This window comes from Anomaloglossus baeobatrachus, chromosome 10 (assembly GCF_048569485.1).
Source record: "Anomaloglossus baeobatrachus isolate aAnoBae1 chromosome 10, aAnoBae1.hap1, whole genome shotgun sequence".
Lineage (NCBI taxonomy): Eukaryota > Metazoa > Chordata > Amphibia > Anura > Aromobatidae > Anomaloglossus > Anomaloglossus baeobatrachus.
In genome coordinates this window covers 15,888,177-15,914,384 of record NC_134362.1, presented here as the reverse complement: position 1 = coordinate 15,914,384, position 26,208 = coordinate 15,888,177, and the positions used below count along the sequence as shown (strand labels likewise).

The 26,208-nt window shown below is 46.5% G+C and overlaps 1 protein-coding gene across 4 annotated transcripts in view; it reads right to left on the bottom strand.

Moving 5' to 3' along the window:
• The window catches only part of ANO1 (anoctamin 1), a 197,200-nt gene that overhangs the window by 39,405 nt on the left and 131,587 nt on the right, over positions 1 to 26,208 (bottom strand). For all 4 annotated transcript variants that reach the window (XM_075326423.1, XM_075326421.1, XM_075326424.1 and 1 more), the window contains 8 exons: positions 22,159 to 22,257; positions 15,618 to 15,769; positions 15,301 to 15,355; positions 14,033 to 14,084; positions 8,298 to 8,353; positions 4,237 to 4,275; positions 2,562 to 2,626; positions 2,306 to 2,440 (listed from right to left, as the gene is read on the bottom strand). In XM_075326423.1, the coding sequence (XP_075182538.1) occupies positions 2,306 to 2,440; positions 2,562 to 2,626; positions 4,237 to 4,275; positions 8,298 to 8,353; positions 14,033 to 14,084; positions 15,301 to 15,355; positions 15,618 to 15,769; positions 22,159 to 22,257 (653 nt within the window). The remainder of the gene's footprint in view (positions 1 to 2,305; positions 2,441 to 2,561; positions 2,627 to 4,236; positions 4,276 to 8,297; positions 8,354 to 14,032; positions 14,085 to 15,300; positions 15,356 to 15,617; positions 15,770 to 22,158; positions 22,258 to 26,208) is intronic.

The following is a 26,208-nucleotide window of genomic DNA, read 5'->3' as shown; positions in this document are numbered from 1 at the left end:
GCTGTCACTCAGCATGGGGGCGTGTTTAACTGCAACCAATCAGACGTCGGTAGGCGGGGGAAGCAGTGAATACTAGATTGAATAATGAGCTGCCGGCATTTTCAAAAGCTGGGGAGGCCGCCAGAGCAGTGTGACAGCCGTGCAGCGCCGCGCCTGTGATTGGTGAGTATAAAGGAGGGAGGGAGAGACGGACCGCCTGAGAGAGACAGAGAGAGACACACTATTTACGGAATGTCTGGGCATGCCCAGAAACAAACACTGGATCCATCGTTGGTTTCCGGCACATGCCGGATGACGCATAAACCGGCGCCTATAGGCTTCCATTATACAACATGCCGTATGGCGTCGGATTCGCCGTGGTCCGATTTTTGCCTTTACAGCCACCGGACAACGATTTTTCGCCGCATGCAGCGCAAGGCCATCCGGCACAAAAACGGATCCGTCGGCGGATCAGTTTTACCCATCTTTTGCCGGATTGTGCCTGATGCCAAAAAACTGATGTGTGAAAGCAGCCTAAAAACTATTGGAGCACACTTTGTCTGAGATGACCAGCAATCTGTGCAGATCAGCAGCAATTGTTCATTTCCTCTGTAGCGCCACCGCAGGAGAAATAATGCATTACATGGTTCCAATTCCATACATTACATGGTGCTGTCTTAGGCTTTGCTGGGTGAGGAATAGAGCTGGATTGACAGAGGCTTCAAATCTACAAATAGCCTCAGTACATATCAATTCAAATGTAGATTTCTCAGTAACGGAGTGACTGACCGGCCAGGTAAAAGTATCGCTGGACTGGTATTCATAGGTTTGTGTAGCTTTTTCAGAGAGTTTGGGGTGCAATCCTGTTGACAGATTTAATTAGAAAAACTCCCAGTCAACCATGATAATAATCACCGAGGTTCTCAACCACATAACCTCCATAGCAGCCAGAGAAAAGCTTCTTTGGGGCGACAGCTATTCTTTCAGACCCTCTATCTACATGCATGCTCAGTTCAGCTGATCATGCCTTTATTTTCAATGGAGAAAGGGGAATGAGCAGCTGCCAGCCTCTTCTGGTGCTGCTGCATCCTCCCGGAGACCAAAAGTATGGGTATATGAAAAACGTTACATGCCCAATCCTTCAGGAGGAGAGAGTCGGGAGACCCCTATAGTTGGGCCATCACGCTGAATTTGGTGGGTTTCGACTACTTTGCGCCAATGTTCATTGGAGGGACGGAGACCTTGCGTTGTGCTATTAGATACAATTGTATCCAGTCTACACAATGCTCTGTGAGCTAAACAGCCTGGACTCTAGATTAATACATTGTAAGGGTACTTTCACACTTGCGTTGTTTTCCTTCAGTCGCAATCCGCCCTTTTGGAAAACAGCGGAATCTGTTAACGGATTCTGCCGTTTCCCATAGACTTGTATGGATGACGGATTGTGCCAAAAGTACCTGCGTTGCTTCCGTTGGTCGACGCTGCGTTGCTTCCACCGAGCAGAAGCAACGCAGCATGTAACGTTAAATGCTTGCGTCAAAATGACGCCGAGCAGCGGATTCCGTTAAAATTTATAATGGCTCCCTATGGTGGCGAATTCCGTTGCAAAAAGTGCTTTACAACGGAATCCGCTGCTGGATTCCGCTAATTTCTACTGGGCATGCCCAGAATGGAAAAAAAAAAAAAAATAGAAAAAACCCCCCAGCAAATAAACAGAGCCGACGCATTCCGTTAGACGGACGCCAAACGGATGCAACGGGTCTGTTATTTCACAGGAATCAGCTATCGGATTCCTGTGAAATAACGGATCCGTTGCATCCATTGACACCACAGAAATAACAGATGCGTCAAAACGACGCAGCAACGGATCCAGCGGATTTCGCCCAACGCAAGTGTGAAACTAGCCTAAGGAACAGATTTGTTTTGCAGATGTGCTCAGAGAGCCAGTTAGACCCTTGCCTAATAATGGGGGGCCAAAAGTGCACTATGCAATTGGACCGATTGTGAGCATATGCAACCACCACTTCTATAGACAATGAAGCCACGGCCGCACATGCTCATTACAACACCATTCACACAGGCGAACCAAGGATGCCTGCTCGTGATCTGTATGGGTGACCGCATCAATCCCCCTCCCAGTGATCCATGCTGTGGATAGGGGGTATATGTAGTTTATGGGGCCATCCAAGTACATTTTTTAAAAAGCGATATTCCCAACTAGTAATCCAGGAGGAGCCTGCAGGGTCATTTTTTTAAATCTTTCACCCACCATATAACAGATATTACAGACACGTTTGTAGAAGTGACAGTCCGGGGCAGGGTTTACCTTGGGATGTCCTGATCTACAGTTGCACATCCATAAAGAAACACAATGATCCCCACGATGGATGCGGGAATCAGCATCTGGGTGTAAACTCCGAGCCAAGCGAAGTACAGGGCAATCTTCTCCCCAAAATATTTCCTGGGAAGAGATCAGAACATGAAGGAGAAGACAAATACTGTATCCCAATTTCTAGATCAGTCGCCTGCAACCTTTGTTGATGGGGGGGGGGGGGTTGCAGTAAGCTGAAATATACACTTACCGGACCAGGTCTATAGGTTGATACTTGTAAAAAACACCGTAACTGGCCCATTCGTCACATAAAAGCTGAAAGACGAAGTGAAAAGGGATAAAATGTAACAGCAGAAATGTAGGAGACTCCATATTAACCTCCAGGTCCTGGTTCTGGTTCCAGAGGAGCCTAATGGACCTGCTGCTGAAAAGAGGGCAAAGGGGATAGGTCCCATAGAAAAGCTCCACCATAAACAGAGGATTCTGCAAGATGAATAAATAATAAAGCTGCCAACATAGTGGGAAAATCTCGCCCCGGGAATGCCAATTGCTAATTTCCTCTGTCACAACGATAGCCAAGTTCTAGCTCCACATGAGGAGATCAGTACACTAGAGGAACGCTACACCTAGAAATGGATCCAAAAACTATTGCTATTTAGTCCGCACGATCATATAACTATGGTAGGAATCCAACAGAGGACACAAGGTTAATCTTCCATTGACCAGTTTCATCTTCGGTTGGTGGCCAACTGAAGCCCTCACCCTTCGCTTCGTGATCGTTTGTCCTACTGCAGACGGGGCACAGAGTCTCTCCCCATCGCTGGATTCACAGCTACACTGCTCAGTGCTGCTGTATAAATGTCCTCCATGCTGGTGCTGCTTCCCTTGTAGGGTACGGGGAGCAGGACCCCCCTCATTTCTGTGGGTTCTGGTTATGAGAAACATAATAGAAGCTTGTTTCCACCCACTAGCTCAGAGAAAACTGAAAAAAGGAAATGGCCAGAAATAGCATTATTCCTCATGTAGAAATATCGGGACAGGACAGCTTATTCTGAAACGTTACCTGGAATAGAAGTTCGGCCCCTTCCCACGGTGATCTCCTCCAGATTCGGTGGCCCCATCGTGCACTATTTTCGGACCTATACATCTACTGGAGGGGGACACCCAGACGTAGCGGTCAGCCTTCATTAGGTGCATAGGCCTGAAAATTATGTACAACAGAGCACACGGTGACTCCATCGGCATCATTGTAGTCAATGGCCCAGTCAGTGCATACAGCCGAATCCCACTTTGCGGGGGGACAGGGGTTGTCAGGACGCAATCCCTGACGGGACCACCATGATAGGGGCCTTACACTGACACGGAGCAGTAATTCCCATACAAATAAGGTGCTCGTCGTGCCGGTTCAGGGTGCAAGTCTGTGATTAGCTTTGTGGATTTTGGCCAGTGTGTAACAATGAAGCACATCTGCTAAGAAATCTCCTGTTGGTTCCCTGACGGAATAAGCCAAGGAACTCCCCTTTAATTAGCACAAAAGGCATCAATGTTTAATTTTCCCATCAATCTTCTCACCCCCACACCAGCCCCATGGCACGGACCAAAACAAGTGTTGAGCGCAGCACACACTGCGTATCTACCCCGATGATAGAGATTGCGGCTCGGAGGCAGGAACTCCACGCCGGATGGAGATCGTTATCCTCGACAGGACCATACTTAGAGATGATGGGCCAGACGTTGATCGAGTGCCCCCTATATTACTGTACACAGCCATTCTCCCAGCCCCCATCCTTCGGTCCCCCTACTTACATAATGGGAGGGTTAGTAAAGCTCAAGTAGAAGATGAAGAAATAAGCAGAACTCAATATATAGAAACAGATTTGTAAGGAAATGAGCAAATTGGACCACAAATCTTAAGACGCTCTCACCTTCCGGTCATTGGGTTCAGCATCATTTTCGTAGTCTCCCTGTAATCAGAAGAATAAGCAGTGTAAGCGATGTACACATCAAGAGACACGGCAGGAACTATACAGTCACAATACCATCGTGGCCGCCATTATTCGTGGCCAACACAGCCATGACGGATCCATTCTTACAAGGATCCCAAAGAATGCAACTGACTTATAAGTCCAGTCGCTTTCCTTGGGATGTCCGTGTATGAGCTGCTCTTTTCATAAAGCTGGAACTGAAAGTTCTATGCTTGAGTCATAAAAAAAACAGAAGAAAAGTGCTCAAAAATAGTTCCCGCTTTGCTCTACGTCACAAGACCATTTGCCAAACCAGTTGGATCTGCGCCATTACAAATACAAATCCCACAGGATTACAATAGAAGCCATCTGAAGAGGCACGCCGCGACAGTTCACAGATACTTGTGTGGCAGCTTTACTGACATCAGATCTTTAAAAGAGTTGACAAGAACTTGTTTTTTTTAATATTTGACCAAGAACTAACAGAGGCAAATACCTGCCTCTTGTACTTGGCACCAGCCCAGAGTGGTCACTGGCCGCTCCTGCCGGTGATTCTGCTGCTTCACATCAACAGAGCAGCTCTTTCTCTTCCAGGCTGCTCTGTTGATGGGCGTAACTGCCGACATCCTGCAACTGCCGACGTCCAGCAACTGCCGACGTCCTGCTGTATGACAGCCGGCTCCTCACAGTGTGACAGCCAGCTCACTGCTGCCTATCTGCATGACGTTGGCAGTGACGCCCTGTTAACAGAGCGGATGAGAAGCAGCTGCTCTGACAATGTTACGTCAGCGGAAACCGCAGAATCACCAGCATGAGCGGTCAGTGATCTGCGCTGGACAGAACAGGCAGGTAGTAAGCAACTACCTGTCCATTAGTCCTTAGGATCATAGGAAAAAATAAAAGTCCCAGAAAGCCCTTTAAAGTTACAAATGAACACTTTTCTTACAGAAAAAAAAAAAAAGTTATTTCATGGTCCTATACTTAGACCAAGGGGTAGAGTTCTCCCCATTAGACTGCCAACTGGGATGGAGAGAAAAAGGCCAGGCAGTGCTCAAAAAAAGCATGACAACTAGCCCCCCGGCAGGAGGAAGAAAGACTCCCCCAGGCCACCGATTAGAGCCTCGCACCATATAGGATATCGGCCTCCAAGTCACGTGGGAAGGCGCATTACACGGTTGGACTCCTGCAATAGGCGGCTCTAGAGAGCAAACTCATCCTCCTCCAGAACAGTTCTTTTACGCCTCTTTTTCAAGGGAGCATTGCCTGGTCCCCATATGCCAACTGGGGGTCTCCACACAGCACCTCCTGACCACTGTCCCAGAGCCATCTCCCAGCCAACAAAATCCCCTTTCTGCATGGATGAGAGGCAATGTAATTTCAGAGCCGACAGCAGGCGATCCGCTGCGATCGGTGACGGGATCCAGCAGTAAGTGTATAATTTGCCCACGCTGCCACCTCAGGTGAGATGAAGTATTACACATCTAATAAAAAAAAGTGCTTTCCTTTTAAAGTATATAAAGGTGGAGTTCTTTTGAGCAATATACTGTAATTGCTCTCCCCAAGATGTATAATGGGGGGGGGGGTAATGTGAAAGGGGACCTATAATTTCCTACAGACCTACGGCTGAATCCCATTAAATATATATGGATATTTTTTTTTAAAAAAAAAGTGTCTGATTTTCTTTCCGAAACGGCTTTATTTTGTACATAGCCATAGCCATGAACATTACACAGCACTCGTACTTTATATCCCGGAGGGCAACTGATACATTACAACATTACTTTGTGTGTTTGTTCCCCTGGGTATCACACATGCTCCTTGGTCATTGTCCTAACCTTACTATTGTACAGCCTTCCCCTCCTGCATGGCCTGGGCGACACCAAACTGTATCAGATGTATCTGAATACATATAGAATTTGGGAATTGTGGCAAAAAGAAATAAAATCACAGATTGAAAGCAAAAAGTGCAAAAAAAAACAAAACAAAACAAAACACAAACTCTTTAAAATTTGACAGCAGCTGGAATGCGGCTCTGGTGATAGTGGCGCAATGAGAATAGGAACCCAACTCCACTCCGCTCGCCGTACACGAATGGACTTTACATTCTGTCTTACCAATAAAATAATAGAAAAAGAGATTATATATATATATAATAATTTAAATTCAATATATATATATATAATAATTTAAATACAATATATATATATATATATATATATATATAATAATTTAAATACAATATATATATATAATAATTTAAATACAATATATATATATATATATAATAATTTAAAAACATATATATATATATATATAAATTTATATATTAAAATACACCAAGACATCTCCATCATGTGCTAAATCACTGTATAAGGCCTTTTTCCCACGTCCGTGTCTCCGGTACGAGTTTGGTCCGTTTCCTCACGTATCGGAGACACGGACACATGTAGACCCATTAAAATCAATGGGTCTGCGCTCACGTGCGTATTCTGCCGTGGACTGTGTGTACGTGTGGAGCATACGTGTGCCCCACACGTAGACATGTCCGTTTTCTCTCCAGCATCACGGGTGGCACACGGAACGCAAACGTGTCACCTGTAACACAAACGGACCACACGGATGTGTTCCGTGTGACACGCACCGGAGAAAACACCTGCGTCTGCGAGAAACCCCCCCCCCCAAAATCTTTACTCACCTTCTCCAGCCCTGCCGTCTCTGCCGCTGCGGTCACTTGCTTCCGACCGCTGCTCATTATGCTCATTGCATATTCACTTCACTGCGGCCGGAAGAAGCAGCAGTGGGGAGTCGGCAGGACCGGAGACTGAAGATCAGCACCACGGACAGGTGAGTAGAAAGTACCCGTTCTCCGTGTGTTATCACGGATATCTCACGGAGAACACACGTGTGCCATAAACACGGCTCACGGACGGCAAAACGCACCTTTGACACGTCCGTGAAAAACATGCGTGGTTTTGCACGGACATGTGAAAGAGGCCTAATGCACATTTCTCCAGGTTTCTCTGCTTGCGGTAAATGCATGGACACATTCCAGTGCTACAAAACTGTCAAAATAGGTCCATGGGTCCGGAATTGCAGCATTCAAGTCAACATAAGGCAACAGCAAACACACCCCGTGGACAATGGAACTGCAGAATTACTTATTGCAGTCTACCCCTTTAAGGCAGCTTCAATATTTTTATAGTTTAGGATTATCCCCGGGGGGCCGGACCTTGGGGGCTGCAGCTGCAGGAAGGGGCTTGTTTGTTTACATAGTGGAAACATCCATAGGGATCCAAACTAACCAGTAATCATAGAGACCAAGACCCCAGAGAATAGATGCCAAAAACTATGGACCATGATTGTTAAAGGGGTATTTACGCCACATGTACATGATAAATGAAGGATGTTGGTCCCACCACAAAGACAGCTGAGCGCTCCATTTACTATTAGGACACGTCTAAAAAATGATGAACAACTTCTCTCTGCAATTTTAAGATCCAATAGAAAAGAGCGGCGCATGCACAACCTCCTCTCCATACCATAGACGCCAGACAAGTACATGTGTTAAATGGCCAAGAAAGGAATACCCCTTTAAATGGCTACTTTTTTCATCAGGAGCGCCCTGCTCCTCAGCCTCCCCACTCTCTGCAGAGACGGTGCGCTCCTCATGATGGACAGTTGGGACCAGCGGTATAGTTGGGCCCTTGGTCCGAGCTGGTAATTTGCACAGCTTCAAAAAGGAAACCATTGCTAGTGTGCCCTCTTTGTCTAGGAAACCACTAACAGTCTGCAGAGGTGGCTGGTAACCTAGGCAACAAGCAGGAAACTCCGTTCTTGAGAACAAAGATATTTATATTAAAAGTTTTGCGAGTTTTAGCCAAAAAGTTGAGAAAAATTCGCTCCAAAAAGGAGGTCAGTTGAGGACCCTCTTTTCTTATGATGGGTCAGCGTGGAGCAGTGGACTACCCCTTTAAATCATACATAGATAAAGCAGAGACTTATAGAATATTTAGGATACTTACATCGTGTTGTGGATATGCAGCACTGTACACGCCATTAGCAAGTAGGCTGGTGATTCCTATGGAAAAAAAAGCAGATTATATAGGATATTGGGGGGGGGTACAATATCATAGTATATAGTGTATAGAGGACACCAGAGGCGACGTCTTCAGTTTATTATTAAACTAATGATCGCACGTTACGTCCGGCAGACGCTCTCGCTGCCGCTGTATAATTATCTGCGTTTAGCTGCCATTCTTTTCTTCTAAGGAGTCTCAGGATAACTGTCTAAAACGGGTCACTGCGCTCCGTAACATCGGCGAGCTATTATTCACTTGGCCAGGGATGCGTGTCCATGAGACAGATCCGGGCAGATCGCCAAACAGGCCGTTTATAGCAGCTACACATCTTGTGTCTTAACCATTGAGGACCACACGCTCCGGGTTTACACATTTTTGCCCCAGAAATCAATAGCCGATACATTTTTCTAAAAAAAACCCAAAAAAAAACGCATCAAAATTTTGCAAAAAGGAAGATTGCAGGTAACGGCCGTAGGGGGAAGTACTCCACTTTTGCCTTGCACCAGTTTTATTTCTATAGAAAAAGAGAAGCAGTTGCAGACACTTGTTGTACAATTGTAACAGTTAAAAGAATAAGCTCAGATCTTAATTTTTTTTCCACCCAAAAAGGACACTTCGATGAACCCATACTTGGTCTTATGGGCTGAAATCGCCGGCTAAAAGTCTGATATTTATGATCAGTTTAGAGATAGTTTGTCGCTTTTGGTTAATAACTTTTGTATAGAGGAAAAAAGACGGAAGACGGAAGGAGGAGGAGGAGGAGGGAGGCGGAAGGGGGAGGAGGACGGAAGACGGAAGGAGGAGGAGGAGGACAGAAGACCGAAGGAGGAGGAGGACAGAAGACCGAAGGAGGAGGAGGACAGAAGACCGAAGGAGGAGGAGGACAGAAGACCGAAGGAGGAGGAGGACAGAAGACCGAAGGAGGAGGAGGACAGAAGACCGAAGGAGGAGGAGGACAGAAGACCGAAGGAGGAGGAGGACAGAAGACCGAAGGAGGAGGAGGACAGAAGACCGAAGGAGGAGGAGGACAGAAGACCGAAGGAGGAGGAGGACAGAAGACCGAAGGAGGAGGAGGACAGAAGACCGAAGGAGGAGGAGGACAGAAGACCGAAGGAGGAGGAGGACAGAAGACCGAAGGAGGAGGACAGAAGACCGAAGGAGAAGGAAGACCGAAAAAGGAAGAAGACCGAAAAAGGAAGACCAGACTTGGAAACCTCCAGCAATCAGTTTCCACACTTGTTTTCAGAAGACAGACAGAAGAAAGCAGAAAGACAAAAAAGAAAGCAGAAAGACAAAAAAGAAAGCAGAAGACAGAAGAAAGCAGAAGACAAAAAAGAAAGCAGAACCGTCTACGATCACTTCCAGTAATCAGTTTGCACATTTGATTCCAGAATGCGGATGTTTCCCTGCAGCGTCTCCACAGGGTGAAGGGAGCATTACACAGTTTTCATTGCAAATCAATGGACAGTCTGTTTATTGCCCGAAAATACAGAGTCCTCCAGAGAGGTAAAAGACCATATTTGTGGTCATTCTTCACTTTTGGGCAATAGATCCCCAACTACTGACTCAGAATTCCCCAGTAGGGACACAATGGGAGCATGGAAGGCTGGACTCAGTCATTCCAGTTTTCAGGACGTTCCATAGATTACAATTTGGTTTGTTGGCAGCGACTTTTTCAATATTGCAACTTTTTAATACTCTCTAAATGTCTCTCCGTTTTCAAGACATCTGCTTTTGTCAGTGAATGGGGTCATTTTTTGTTTATAGCCCAAATGCTGAAAAAGAAAAACCGCTGTATAGATCTGATATTTCTCAGCTGAGCAGTCGTTACAGTTACATCCAAACAGAATACAAATTGCAACACACCCTCAGTAGGAGATTTCTGCCGCTGATTTGCGGAGCCAGGAAAATTGCCCAAACTGGATACAATTGTGGCAAATTCTCACTTGTTCGCTCTGCACAGGATTCTACGCTTTGCATATTAACCGGGAATGTTCCAGTTTGCTGACAGCAAGCAGAGATCTTGACAATGGTGAGCAATTTAGAGCACAAAGAATATTAAAAGTTACAAAATAATTGAATTTTGAACCAAAATATTTCTAGGAGCCTAGAAAAGTAAATCCTTGATATCCCTCTAAGGAGGATTCCCTTCCCATCACCTTGTGCGCAGTGCGGTAATCAGTATGATTGGATCAAGCAATATCATATGTAGGTCATAAAATGATGGAATCCGATTACATGAATCGGATTATTATTTTGTTTTGCCATCTTATATGTGTTTACCGGCCCTACAAATCGAAGGTGATGAATGAGACGGAGATGTGAGAGCGCCGCTGTCAACCCCATGAATACCGCACATTATGCCGACATGGTTGCATCATGGACGCTCATAAAAGGAGACTGAGCAGACGCAGTGTTCTTCGAAAGCTGGAAAAACTGACAGGTACCAGACGCCTAATCCCTGCCCCGCTCTCTCATAGAGGGATGAAAAGATTATTATATGGTACTGCGGTGACTAATGACAGGAGCGGGGATTCCACAATGCACGGATTAATGCCTGGAACCAGAGAGGTGTGCCGAGAGGAAACATTGCCTCTGGCCGTCTCCGGAGTGATGGCTTCTGCTAGTGTGTATCCAAAAATATAAAAAAGGGAGACATTGAAAAATGTCCGATGACACATATCCGAGTGGGTGGAGGTGCCAACGCCTTCACTGGTCAGGGCACATCACATCACGGGCACGTCAGGAGGTGCACATGCAAAAAACAAACCGGCATCAGAAGATGAGGCAATCGCTAAAAAAGCAATTCCATAATATAAGACTTTCAGAAATGCAGCAAGAGGGGTTATATAGTGGTACAGAAGGGCAGAGGATCAATTACAATAGGCTATTATTGGCCCTCGGAGGTATATGCAATGAGCCTCGGACTGCTGAAGAGCAAGGGTTAAACTAATAATAGTATTGGGCCTATGGGCAGTTTGATTAATTAGGGATTTCTTTACTCGCGTGTTAAAGAGATTGTCCACTACTTCTCCTTAGGATAGGCTATCAATGTGTGATTGGCCGGGGTCCAACACCCTGCACCCCCGCCGATCCGCTGTTCCATAAAGAATTTAGAGGGGTTGTCCACTAATTTGACATTGATGGCCTAGCCTTAGGGGTACTTTGCACACTGCGACATCGCTAGCCTATGCTTGCGATGCCGAGCGCGATAGTCACCGCCCCCGTCGCAGCAGCGATATCTTGTGATAGCTGCCATAGCGATCATTATCGCTACGGCTGCTTCACATGCACTTACCTGCCCTGCGACGTCGCTCTGGCCGGCGAACCGCCTCCTTCCTAAGGGGGCGGGTCGTGCGGCGTCACTGCGATGTCACACGGCAGGCGGCCAATAGAAGCAGAGAGGCGGAGATGAGCGGGACGTAAACATCCCGCCCACCTCCTTCATTCCTCATTGCCGGTGGAGGCAGGTAAGGAGATGTTCCTCGCTCCTGCGGCTTCATACACAGCGATGTGCGCTGCCACAGGAACGAGGAAAAACATCGTACCTGTCACTGCAGCGAAATTATGGAAATGACCGACACTACACAGATCACCGATTTTCGACGCTTTTGCAATAGTTTATCGGTGCTTCTAGGCTTTACACGTTGCGACGTTGTTACCGGCGCCGAATGTGCGTCACTTTCGATTTGACCCCGACGAGATCGCAGTAGCGATGTTGCAACGTGCAAAGAACCCCTTAGGATAGGTCATCAATGTCTGCTCGGCCGGGGTCCGACACTCTGCACTCCTGCCGATCAGCTGTTTTTGGTCCAGGCAGTCGGAAATGCTCAGTTCCAGCGCTGATCCGTTTTAAGATAGTGGCCACGGCCGGCTGCTGCACATCGCCTCCTATTCTAATCAATAGAAAGTGGATGTGCTGTACCCGGACGAGGTCATTATCAGAAGACGGAGTAGTGCCAGAACTGAGCATTTCTGGCTGTCTGCTGCCGGGACCAAGAACAGCTGATCGGCAGGATTGCAGAGTGTCGGACCCCGGCCGAGCAGACATTGATGGCCTATCCTAAGGATAGGCCATCAATGTCAAATTAGTGGACAACCCCTTTAAATTCTTTATGGTACAACGGACTTTAAATGTCTAGAACTTGGTGAAAAATGCACATAGGGGAAATTTATCAAGAAGGGAATTGTAGAAGCAGTCTTGGCCGGTGGTTTCGTTGCCATTATTTGCCCAAAAGTGTTTGCCGATTACTGATAAATACAACAAATCTTTACAGATAGAAATCCTGTCCAGAGAGCGTTCTGTAGTTTCTTACATAACTGCCCTCCTCTCCCCAGAGGGAAAATTGGAATTTATTTGCAACTTTTTTTTTTTTTTTTTTTTAGACTTGCATCTCATAATTCTGGCACAGACTTATTTTTCCTAGCAGATCGGCACATCCATCAATCCTTAAAATCTTCAAACATTATTTCATAGTGAGGGTTCTGGGGAGATTTGGTTTCGAGGGGATGCAAAAAAATGGTAGATTTAAAAACAATAAAAATGTATCATCGCACATGAGCCGCCGTCATTAATCTGCTGCATTTTTCAGATTCTCCAGTCTAAGGCGGGCTTTGCACGTTGTGACATCGCAAGCCGATGCTGCGATGTCGCACGCGATAGTCCACGCCCCCGTCACAGGTAAGATATCGTGTGATAGCTGGCGTAGCGAAAATTATCGCTACGCCAGCTTCACATGCACTCACCTGCCCTGCGACCGTCGCTCTGGCCGGCGACCCGCCTCCTTCCTAAGGGGGCGGGTCGTGCGGCGTCATAGCGACGTCACACGACAGGCGGCCAATAGCGGCGGAGGGGCGGAGATGAGCAGGATGTAAACATCCCGCCCACCTCCTTCCTTCCGCATAGCCGCCGAAGGCAGGTAGGAGATGTTCCTTGCTCCTGCGGCTTCACACACAGCGATGTGTGCTGCCGCAGGAACAAGGAACAATATCGTACCTGTCGCGGCACCGGCATTATGGAAATGTCGGTGAATGCAACAATGATATGATAACGACGTTTTTGCGCTCGTTCATTGTATCATCTAGCATTTACACAGTACGATGTCGAAAGTGACGCCGGATGTGCGTCACTTTTGATTTGACCCCACCGACATCGCAAGTGCGATGTCGCAACGTGCAAAGCCACCCTAAGGGCAACATCTATAAAGGGCCGTGCATCATAATTCTGGAGTGAAGAATTTTACCGGCCTCAACACTTTCTAAACAAGAATGGAGAGGGTTTGTCAGGAACATTTGAGGCCTAAATACACGATATAGGAGAAATCGTCACCAGCTCACATTTATTTCGGGCCTCCAAAGGAACAATCAACGTCATAATAAGTTTGACTATTACAGTGGGTGCAACCTGCCCCTGCGTTCAGTAATTATAATCCCCCCCCTTGCAAATAGCTGGTGATTCCCAAAAACAAAACAAAAAAAAAAAAGCTATTATGTGATTGCTTCGTGCAGATTCAAAGAAGAAGCAACGCCGCACTAAAGGTCTAACCCGGGCAGACGGACGCCACGTTTGCATTTCCTTATAGACGTCACATTAGGTCAGGTAAGAATTACATTTGGATTTAATTGAATGAACAGGATGTGCTTCATTAAATGAGCGGTTAATTAAATTTTGTGCTCACCCATGCTATACTTGGCCTTCGTACAGGTCGTCCTTTTCAATATCTCATATACCTGAAAGAACAAGAAGAGCGTTAATATCGGGAGGCTCAAACATCTATTACAGGCAAATTATAGCACCAGTGACGCTCTTTGTGCACCATGAATACCAGCGCCCAGATTTCATGTCTCCTATAGTTACACCCCCCTGCTTAATAGTCTGCCGAAAAGGTATCGAAGCTGAGAATCATCCGTCCCTGTTGCCCCTTTAGCTCTGGGGTTAATAGCAGAGATTGGGAAATGCGGTCCTGGAGTACCGAGGTTACACATCTACATGCGACTACTCGCGTACAGCCACCTCCCCACCTCCGAGGAAATGTACCAAAGAGTGACCATGTAGGGTGTAGACTGGTTGCCTGATGTGTGGTGGTCAGGAGCTATAGGGACACCAGTCAACAGGACAAGTGGACAGTTTTTGCTCTTACAGGTTCCAGAGATCTAAGCCTTTATATTTAGGGCTATTTTTATGGTCTTTCCTAGGGGGTGTTGCTCACAGATCCTCTGGGGCGTGTCTTTAGGCTGATCTGCATAATTCCCCTTTAAGCCACACCCCCTTCATGAAGACCTTCAAAGAAGCACCTAATATAAAGGCTGATATCTCTGGGAATGTATGGCAGATTGAAAAAAAAAAAAATAATGTGAATACACCGGGGAGGAAAAACCGGACACTTGTGACCTGATAACAAATCCTCTTTAAATACTCCCTTGTAATACTATCCTGCTGGGAACTAAACTGTTGAGACCAGACAAACAATCAAGCCTTAGGTGCTTTTCATTTTTCTTCAGTAGGCTCTAAGTTATCAAGATCCAAAGGAGACTACATCAATTAGTGATGAGCGAATAGTAAATTATAGTGTTCCCCCTAATGCAAAGTCAATGGGGAACCCGAGCACTTTTCTTTTCTGAACGAATAATGGAATAGTACTCGGTATTTGGTAAGCATAATCCAAACTCGAATAGTTGCTATTTTCCCATCACTGGTGAAGATTCCCGAGCTACAGCACCCCACCTGACCGCAGGTTGTATGTGGTATTGCAGCTCAGCTTCATTCACATCCATGTTGTATCTCCTATGATGCTGTAGTCTGGTGACTGCGATGTGTGTATAAGCCCAGGGGAGCTCCGTGTAACATTGTATATATAGATTCTAAGAGGATGGAAGGTGCTAAAAACTAATTGGAGAGCAATTAACACCCCATCAGCGAGGGACAACGAGGGCGTTTCACACTTACAATTGAACTTCTTGTTTTGCTGTCGAAGAACGAGTCTTTATCGGACATATCGAACCTGGAGAAATAACCAAAGAGTATAGTTAATGGTGGATTCAATATAGAAGGGGACGTGCAGAATTAAAAGACGATTCTGCCTTCTTATAGGAACAGCGCCACACCTGGGTCGTGTTTGGTATTGCAGCTTAGCGCTATTGAAAGGGCTATGACTTATCTGGATCAGGTATTCCATTTTTACCCCCCATTACAGGTTTATCATATTATTAAGCCATTGGAATCCACCTGGTAGGACGTGACGGCAGCGTACTGTGTATACTTACAGATGCTGCTTTTCCCTGGAGAAGGGGTAGGAGAGATGCTTGACTGTCTGCGGCCGGTGACTGGCGACCTTGGGCTGAATCGGTTCAGTGATTTTCTGAAGGACGGAGCTGAGTTTGTTCATCAGGCCTTGTCTCTGATTTATGTGATAGATCTGGAATGAATAATGCAAAGTACAAATCAGTCTGAGGAAAAACAGAAACAATATGCACGGATGGGACAGCAGACTGGACGGTCCACCCTTCAGGGGCTGTGGACGGTCCACCCTTCAGGGGCTGTGGACGGTCCACCCTTCAGGGGCTGTGGACGGTCCACCCTTCAGGGGCTGTGGACGGTCCACCCTTCAGGGGCTGTGGACGGTCCACCCTTCAGGGGCTGTGGACGGTCCACCCTTCAGGGGCTGTGGACGGTCCACCCTTCAGGGGCTGTGGACGGTCCACCCTTCAGGGGCTGTGGACGGTCCACCCTTCAGGGGCTGTGGACGGTCCACCCTTCAGGGGCTGTGGACGGTCCACCCTTCAGGGGCTGTGGACGGTCCACCCTTCAGGGGCTGTGGACGGTCCACCCTTCAGGGGCTGTGGACGGTCCACCCTTCAGGGGCTGTGGACGGTCCACCCTTCAGGGGCTGTGGACGGTCCACCCTTCAGGGGCTGTGGACGGTCCACCCTTCAGGGGCTGTGGACGGTCCACCCTTCAGGGGCTGTGGACGGTCCACCCTTCAGGGGCTGTGGACGGTCCACCATTCAGGGGCTGTGGACGGTCCACCATTCAGGGGCTGTGGACGGACCACCATTCAGGGGCAGTGGACGGACCACCATTCAGGGGCTGTGGACGGACCACCATTCAGGGGCAGTGGACGGACCACCATTCAGGGGCTGTGGACGGACCACCATTCAGGGGCTGTGGACGGACCACCATTCAGGGCCTGTGGACGGACCACCATTCAGGGCCTGTGGACGGACCACCATTCAGGGCCTGTGGACGGACCACCATTCAGGGCCTGTGGATTGGCCACCATTCTGGGGCTGTGGATTGGCCACCATTCTGGGGCTGTGGATTGGCCACCATTCTGGGGCTGTGGATTGGCCACCATTCTGGGGCTGTAGATTGGCCACTATTCTGGGCTGTGGATTGCCCACCATTCTGGGGCTGTAGATTGGCCACTATTCTGGGGCTGTAGATTGGCCACCATTCTGGGCTGTGGATTGCCCACCATTCTGGGCTGTGGACATATGGAAAGATTTGCTGATCCAAACAAAGGATTCTCCACCTACACATTTATCTGGATGGCAAACCAAGCGACCATATAAAACATGACAATACCTCCCCCAGGAGACAGGTGGCGCCCTCAGTAACGCCTCTACGTCAATGGATCCCACATATCATGTGATTAAGCATTGACACTATGAGGGTTTGCTGCTCTTATTTCTATTCTGCCTTTTGGTTTTCTTTTCTTCCAAGAGATGGCCAATTTGTATCGTGCATTGCTGGTCTCCTTACGGATAGACAGTACCCCCACCTCCCAAAGCAAGGGTAGACATATAATTGGTGCAACCTCTGCAGCCGCATAAGGGCCCCCCATCTACCTCTAAAGTAGACATAATTGTCCATTATGAGGAGCTATTGGACTGCATAGGGGCCTCTGTGTCCGTCAGTGCCCCAAAGCTATGGCTGCCTTTTGGCTTTCCTTTTCTTCCAGGAGATGGACAAATTGCAGGGTGCATTGCCGGCAAGGCTCCATACTCTGCTGGTCTCCTTGCGGATAGACAGCACCTCCACCCCTCTATCCCCAAAGCAGAGGCGACCATATAATTGGTGCAACCTGTGCAGCCGCACTGGAGCCCAAGACATATGGGGGGCCATCCAGCTCCAAAGTAGGTAGATTTGTGCATTTTGAGGAGTCATTGCACTGCACAGGGACCTCTCCTGTCTGTGTCCATTAGTGCCCCAAAGCTATGGCGGTCTTTCATTTTCATATGTACAGTACTAAACCTCTGGACTGCAATAGGTTCCTGATGTAAGGATCCTTCGAACAGCGCCCTTCTGGTCAATGGTCTGTGCCTGGTATTGCAGTTTAGAAAGCTTTGTGGTGCATAAAAAGTATAAATATAGAGGAACGACTTTTCAAGTTACTGGATAACACAACGCACTTACAACCTGGAGAGATATCTGTCATTGTGCAGCAATCCACACAAGACATCATAAAAGAGGATATATTGTCCAAAAACCCCCCCCAAAAAAACATTTATGGGGGTCCGACCTCAGACTGCATGGACCAGAATAATGGGCATCCCAAAATCACCTGTGTAAATGGAGTATCCACAACCAGCGTAGATAATATTTGCCAGATGATACAACAATAAGGAAAGTATTCGAGGTGCGGCAGGAATAAGACCTTCCCATACTTTGTTAAGTAGTGATCTGGCAAAGACTAAACAAGTGTCTTTATAGGTTTCTATTAGGAAATGCAAGTGGAGAGCGGTAATTGCCCCCTTCACATTTAATCACGAAATCTTCAATTTACAATTACACTTCAGTGCAGCAAAGTGGCTCAAATATTCCGTATAATGGACCTTTCGGGAACTGCAGCCAAGAGATCCAGCCTTAATCCCGAATGTTCCTTAGTGGCATGAAGCAGAAATATCATGAATTGGTGCTTGTAGATTAGGAAGCTGCGCGGGAAATCCTCAGCAATCCATACAGTGTATCCGGAACTATAAAAAGTTATCTACTGGGGAAAAAAGAAGAAGAAGAATAAGAATAGGAAAAACATCTCGTGGGTATGTGCCGCCCCTGCAGCAGTCGAACTGCTCGGATACAGGACTGCTGCGGTGGCTCAAGGGTCTCCGGACCCGGGGGCTCGTGACTACTCCGAATGTAGAAAGGGGGGGACTATTTACAGGGGATAAGAGTTTGTGACTCCACCCGTGGTTTGCGGTAAGGGAGTACCGCCGCTGCCGGTGTGAGTTCCCAGGGGAGATGGAGTGGGGTAGCCTGATGACATTCCCTCCACAGGTAGGGAAGGCCCCAGGACTGTGAATAATGGTGGAGCGGGGGTGCGCAGGGCCAGTCGGAAGCAGGGCAGGACCATGTACTCACTCAAGACAGAATCGGTGATTGTGCAACCGCAAAGCAGACTCTGACAACAAGGTAAACCAAGTCTCTGGGTGCTGCTGCCCTCTTGGGGGAGCCCTTCCGGGTATCCGTCCCCTGTAGTACTGCCGGGTGATCCAGAGCCTGCTTCCTTGCACACATTTTAAAGTGTCCTGGTGGCCCTTTGGTGTAAAGCTGTCCGGGCACCGCTCCCTCCTTTTGGTAGTGGAGCTGTGCTCTCAAGGGCTCAAGCATGGGATTTTTGTGGGCTGCTTGGGTTGGAAAACTCTATCCCCGCTCGTTGCACTAGTGCCCCTGATCTCTGAGCTTTTTGGGGACAGTTAATAAAGTCACTATCCTCCACAGGTTAATTGCTGGGCTGCCTGAAGCTACTCCCCGACCTAGGGTCCTGTACCCCACCGTGCTTTCGGTCCTGGACCGGTTATCAGACTCTGATGCCTCCTGTCCTCCAAGAACAGGTCTAGACACCCAGCCTCAATACCCTGCGACCGGGTCTCCGACTCCACCGGTCCCAGACCACCGTCTGTGACCCAACCTGCCATAAACAGGGAGCCACACACTCCCCCAGCCCCTCACTCGTCTCTTTGCTCCCCTGGAGCCGACTGCTCTATCACCTCCCACCAGTCAGACTGACCCCTAGGTGGGCGGTCCTATTCCAGCTCAGCAGCCAACTGGTGTGCCTAACAGGGTGTGGTGTGAGGTGTGGTTGGGATTTTGGATGCTGATGGAGGCAGTACCACAGGTTGGGAACCCAGAACCATGAGAGGTTGAATACTGCACCAAAAATAGGAAGTGCAGTACCATGTGATGCCCTGAATAGTCCAGGGTCATCACAGGTATGAAGGAGGGGAGGGGGGGGGTGTCGATCAGGGAGCAGTCACCCCATATCTTCAGCACAGGCTGACTGCTAATGAGAGGAGGAGATGCTCGGCAAAGAGTGGCACTGCCCACTGTCCTGCCCGGCAGGGAGCGGCACTGCCCACTGTCCTCTATGCAAGAAGGTTTCTACAACTATGGCGTTTAATAGACGATTCAGCTCAAATGAACCGCTGGCCCCTCATATGCTTCCTAAAGCTGTCGACAAATTATACACCCCCCTATACTTCTTCTAGGTAGGCGCCCCCCTACTGTCCAACATCTCATTCTTCTATGTGTATTTATTTCAAATAAATTATGAAAAGTGTCAAAGATTAATCAAATGATAAATAAAAATAAAAAACAACCATGTAATTTTAAGTTCAGCCGAGATTTGATGTCCTGTAATCACCCGTTAGAACGGATCCAGCAGATCTCTGTTGGCAAAAAAGTTCTGCAAACACAACTTTGTTTTGAAAAAATAAAATTTCTGCAGGATCCGTGTTTTGTTTTATTTTTTTAAACAGGGGAGTCTATGGAAAATAAATCCAATAATAGATTGCTATTTAGTCATCCGTTTTTCTTGCATTTGTAAAGGATCCGCTTTTTTTCTTACGGGATCAGTTTAAAACGGGAGATTAATAGCAATCTGTTACTGGATCTGTTCTCCCTAGACGTCAATGAAGAAAAAAAAAAATCCTAAAAAAAAAAAAAAAAAATTTCCCAAAACTGACGAGATCTGTTTGCAGAACTTTTTTGCTAGCAGATTGCTGCTAGATCTGTTCTAACAGATAATTACTGGACGTGTGAACTCAGCCTTAGGCTATGTGTGCACGTGTGCACTCTGCACCGCACACAAAAGGTCTGCTTCAGAGCGCAGCTGAAAAACTCCGTTCTTACGCGCCTGGTGCCTGCAGAATTCGTGCGCTCTGCATGCTGCCTTTCCCTATAGACAGCATGCAAAGCGCATGAAAGAAGTGACATGTCACTTCTTAGAACGCACGCTTCGGGCAGCAGCTGAATCGCTGCGTTCGAATACGCCACGTGCGCACGTCTCATGCACAATCCTCATAGATTGTGCAGGGGACGCAGGACGCATGCAGTTACGCTGCGGTGCAGATCGCAGCGTAACTGCATGCAATACGCACACGTGCACACATTAGGCTATGTGCCCACGTAGTGTTTTTTCATGCAGTTACGCTGCGTTCTGCACCGCAGCGTAACTGCACGCGTCCTGCGTCCCCTGCACAATCTATGAAGATTGTGCATAATGCATGCGCACGTGGCGTATTAGAGCGCAGCGCTTCGGCTACTGCTGAAGCACGCGTTCTAAGAAGTGACATGTCACTTTTTTTTGTGCGCTTTGCATGCAGCCCCCGCTCTGTCTATGGGAGGGGCTGCATTCAGAGCGCATGAAATCGGCTTTTCATTACGGACTGTTTCTACAGCAATTTGAAGCGCACGTGTGCTGTTCAAATCGCTGCAGAAATTTCTCCAGGGACAGAATGCAACGTGGGCACATAGCCCTAAAAGGGGTTGTCTTAATTTCTATGGATAAAATTCCAAAAACAATCAACTTTGCAATTTACCTCTTATTAAAACCCTCTTGGTTTTTTTTTAACGAAATGACTTAAGTCAGTCTACTGCTCATTGTCTAGGTTACTGGCCACTGCTGCAGTCTATCAGCAGTGGCTGGTTTCCTAGGAAAGGACCACAGTGCTTTCAAACTCATTGTTAAAGAGCTTGTAAGCGCTGGATCTGGCCAGGCTCCGTGCCGCTGCTGCACCCGAAGCTGCGGAAAAAAGTTCCTTCGGCCAGTAGCATTGGAGAGCAGGCAGATTCAACCAACGGTTCAACCATGGCGCCGGTCTGAACTATCATTCAGGTGCGTGGCGCCCCCACCCTCTTCCAGCAGTGTGCACCTGAAGATACTTTTGAAGGGGTTTTCTCAAGATCACTGTAACTTTCTAATATACTTCAGTTCACCATTTTCAAAACGTCCATTTTCTGCCAATTAAATGTAGACATTCCCTGAAAAGCTGCAGCTGAGCGTTCGCTCACAGAGCATTGCCTGGGATGGATACAACTGTAGCCAAGTAGCTGAAACAAGAATTTGCTGGTCTGATGCTGCACTGAAACATTGTATCAAGACCTCAGAACAGAAGAGAGATGTGCACAGCTCATAGATTATTGTCAACATATATCAACCAGCAGGGAAAAGCAAAAAGTATACATTGGGTCACATAACGCCCTGGGCGGGGGGCCGGTATGTGGACGCAGACCTGCTGCTGACGTCAGGACGGTATGGGAAAGTCATTGATGGAGGATCCAAACGTCACAGCGATCTCAGCAGCTCCGGACCATATGTGAGCCGAGAAATCTGCATCCAGTGGATTTATCCAGAACTCGTGGGTGATGGGAACACTTAACCCTTTGAACGGGAGGTCAATGTTATAGGCTGGAGCGTTTCTTCATCATCGCTCTTGATGAAGCAGCAGCCTATATGCGACAGTCACTATATATAAATGTGTCCGGGGTTATTTACGAGTAACAGTCCACAACATGAGCACATACCTTCTTAGTTGGCATCTTAAGTTTCATAAACTCAGCTTCTCTGCAGAGGACGTTCCATGGAGCGTGGATCTTCACAAATCCCACACCGTGCATTTTAGTCTAGAACGAGAAGAAATAAAAACAAAAAGGATTAGAAAGCATTGAAAATCCATTGCCCATGTGAACATGGCCTTATAGAACTCTGCAGTCACACTGCACTAGTCTGGTTCCCAAAAATAAGGAACTAATTAAAGTCAAATACAGATCTGTTGCAAAGGGAAGAAGAGGAGCCCTTGCTGATTATTATGGGGCCCGTCTGGGCTCCACTATGTGTCCATTCTTGAACGGCAGAAAAAAGGGAGACAAAAAAAAAACAAAAAAAAAAAAAAAAAAAAAACACACAACAACAAACTTTCCTCAGTGCTAAATTCTGTCATACATCAGAACCCAGACAAATCCCATATCAATAGATGGAGCCCCTATGCACGTTTTGTTTTTTTACATTAATTTTAATTGTCCGTTCCTTAACATTGGAATGTCAAAATCCAAGTGTGAACTTGGCCTAAGAATCAGCTCATGAAGTTTTATTTTGAAAATATGTGATACAATGTATCCAACACAAATGGAAGAACCTCAATAGTCCCCATCCCTAAATGCACGAGTATAAGGCCCTGTGCGCACACTGCGTTTTTACCCGCGTTTTTGCTGCAGAAAATGAGAAAATGGTTGTAACCTTTCTGCAGACATTCCCCAGCAAAGCCTATGGGAAAAAAAAATAAATAAAAAATAATAGCTGTGCGCAGTGTTTTTTCCTCAAGAACATTCTTTCTGCAGAATTTCTTGAGAAAAATAATGAGCACGTCACTTCTTTTCTGCAAGTACCTGTGTTTTTTGCCATATATAATGATAAAAAAAAAAATAACGCAGGAACCAACCTGTGGCAAATCGCGGTAAAAACGAATGCGTTATTGGTGCATTTTTATGTTCAATCTATTTTTATTGGAAGTTATCAGAATTACAAAAAAAACAAAATAGAGTCATATAACAAGTTATGCAAAGAAAGCAACCTGCAGAGAGCAGCCTGCCGGTGTCCCGTACAAGCAGCATATCGATTCTTAGGCATTTTCAAAACCTTTGAAACGTGTGTAATGATGAACACAACAAGTTCGTGGATTTGCAGTACCAAAATTGAAATTCAGATAATATATGCAAAGAGCGTATTCTTATTCAAAACTTCAAAAATTTAAAGATTATGCCGATGTTCAGACTGCTAGTATTAAGAGAAGCAAGCTCAGGAGTAGAAATGTCAAATTTCAAATTTAGAAGCGGGGATCAAGCAAGCCTAGTTATTGGTGCATTTTTAAACGCAAGTGCGCTAATCTTTCAGACTCAAGAAAATTCTTGAGAAAACTTCATTTTCTAGTGCGCACAGGGCCTAAAGAGCACTTTACACGCATAGATATCGCTAGCGAGCGTACCCGTCCCCGTTGTGTGTGTGTCACGGGCAAATTGCTGCCCGTGGCGCACAACATCGCTAACAGCCATTACATGTTCTTACCTTCCTAGCGACGTCACTGTGGCTGGTGAACCGCCTCCTTTCTAAGGGGGCGGTTCATGCGGCGTCACTAAGCGGCCGCCCAATAGAAGCGGAGGGGCGGAGATGAGCGGGCGAACATCCTGCCCACCTCCTTCCTTCCTCATTGCCGGCGGCCACAGGTACGAGGTTGTTCATCGTTCCTGTGGTGTCACACGTAGCGATGTGTGCTGCCTCGGGAACGACGAACAACCTGCGTCCTGCACCAACAACAATAATCAGGAAAGGAACAACGCGTCGACGATCAACGATTAGGTAATTTTGATCGTTAACGGTCGTTCCTGCGTTTCACACGCAACAATGTCACTAACGAGGCCGGATGTGCGTCACGAATTCCATGACCCCAACGACATCTCATTAGTGATGTTGTTGCGTGAAAAGCAGCCTTTAGTATAAAAGGGCCATCAAAAATAAATTTAAAAAAATGTCCCCTTACCTCTGATGACTAAGGATTGGTGGCGTATCGATCAGATATGTCTGATCAACTGGGATTTGTGCAACAAAACTTCTAAACTGAACAGATTCAATGTTGCTCCTCACCTCAATGGTTTTGCGCCATTCTTAGTTTAAAAACTTAAAAAAAAAAAACAAAAAAAAACAACAACCTAAAAATTAGGTGTTGCAGCAAAATTTTCTGCAACAAAATCCGGAGTGTTGGCAGGAAAAATACTTCATAAAAAAGTGCATTTAATACTTTTTCAAAAAGTAAGTGGAAAACGCTGCAAAAATGCTAAAAAGATTGATGTGGAAAAAAAAAAAAGCTTCAATGGTTCAAAATCTGCTAGGATTAAAAATCAGCGGCATGTGCTGCAGAAATGCCACGTGTGAACATAGCCTACTGTAGGAATTTCCATTTATTCCTGTCATTGTGAATTGTCAGTGATCAGTTGAACCCTGCGGGTCCGATTTTAGAAACCCCCAGTGATCAACAAGGGAAAAGTAAAGAAGGTGATAAAGAAATATTTTAAAGAAGTGGGATATCACATGGCCGATGACAGTGAAGGCTACTAGAATACAAGGTGGACTGTCACTTTAACACATGGCTTTATACACCCTTTTATTAAGCAGATTGTCAACATAAAGCTCTAGTGGATCAGACGCCTCCTCTATTATGTCGCAGTTTCAGGAGCGGAGGAACAGGATATATAAACGCTATGAGCTTTACTACAGCCGGCATACCTGCATCATGCGGCCCTATAAAACCAATTATGCAATATGAACATTGAAAATCACACAAAAGGAATTACACAAAAAATGATACAATGCAGATTTCAGCATCAGCAGCGTTAATTAACACTTTGCATCTTCAGTAGAAAAATTGTTATTTATAGAGTTCTGCATGTTTAAAGGGATAGTCCGATACTTCAATATTGATGGTCTCCTCTCCTTTCCTCCCAAAGGATCATCAGTATTGACGTATCAGACAATCCCTTTAAAAGGGAATTAATCACCAGGATTTTCATCTATAACCTAAAGCCAGTGCTATACTGGCACTATCAGGCTGATTCTATACATACAGTGCTATACTGGCACTATCAGGCTGATTCTATACATACAGTGCTATACTGGCACTATCATGCTGATTCTATACATACAGTGCTATACTGGCACTATCAGGCTGATTCTATACATACAGTGCTATACTGGCACTATCAGGCTGATTCTATACATACAGTGCTATACTGGCACCATCAGGCTGATTCTATACATACAGTGCTATACTGGCACCATCAGGCTGATTCTATACATACAGGGCTATACTGGCACCATCAGGCTGAGTCTATACATACAGTGCTATACTGGCACTATCAGGCTGAGTCTATACATACAGTGCTATACTGGCGCTATCAGGCTGAGTCTATACATACAGTGCTATACTGGCGCTATCAGGCTGAGTCTATACATACAGTGCTATACTGGCACTATCAGGCTGATTCTATACATACAGTGCTATACTGCCACTATAAGGCTGATTCTATACATACAGTGCTATACTGGCACTATCAGGCTGATTCTATACATACAGTGCTATACTGGCACTATCAGGCTGATTCTATACATACAGTGCTATACTGCCACTATAAGGCTGATTCTATACATACAGTGCTATACTGGCACCATCAGGCTGAGTCTATACATACAGGGCTATACTGGCACCATCAGGCTGATTCTATACATACAGTGCTATACTGGCACCATCAGGCTGATTCTATACATACAGTGCTATACTGGCACCATCAGGCTGAGTCTATACATACAGGGCTATACTGGCACCATCAGGCTGATTCTATACATACAGTGCTATACTGGCACCATCAGGCTGATTCTATACATACAGTGCTATACTGGCACTATCAGGCTGAGTCTATACATACAGGGCTATACTGGCACCATCAGGCTGAGTCTATACATACAGTGCTATACTGGCGCTATCAGGCTGAGTCTATACATACAGTGCTATACTGGCGCTATCAGGC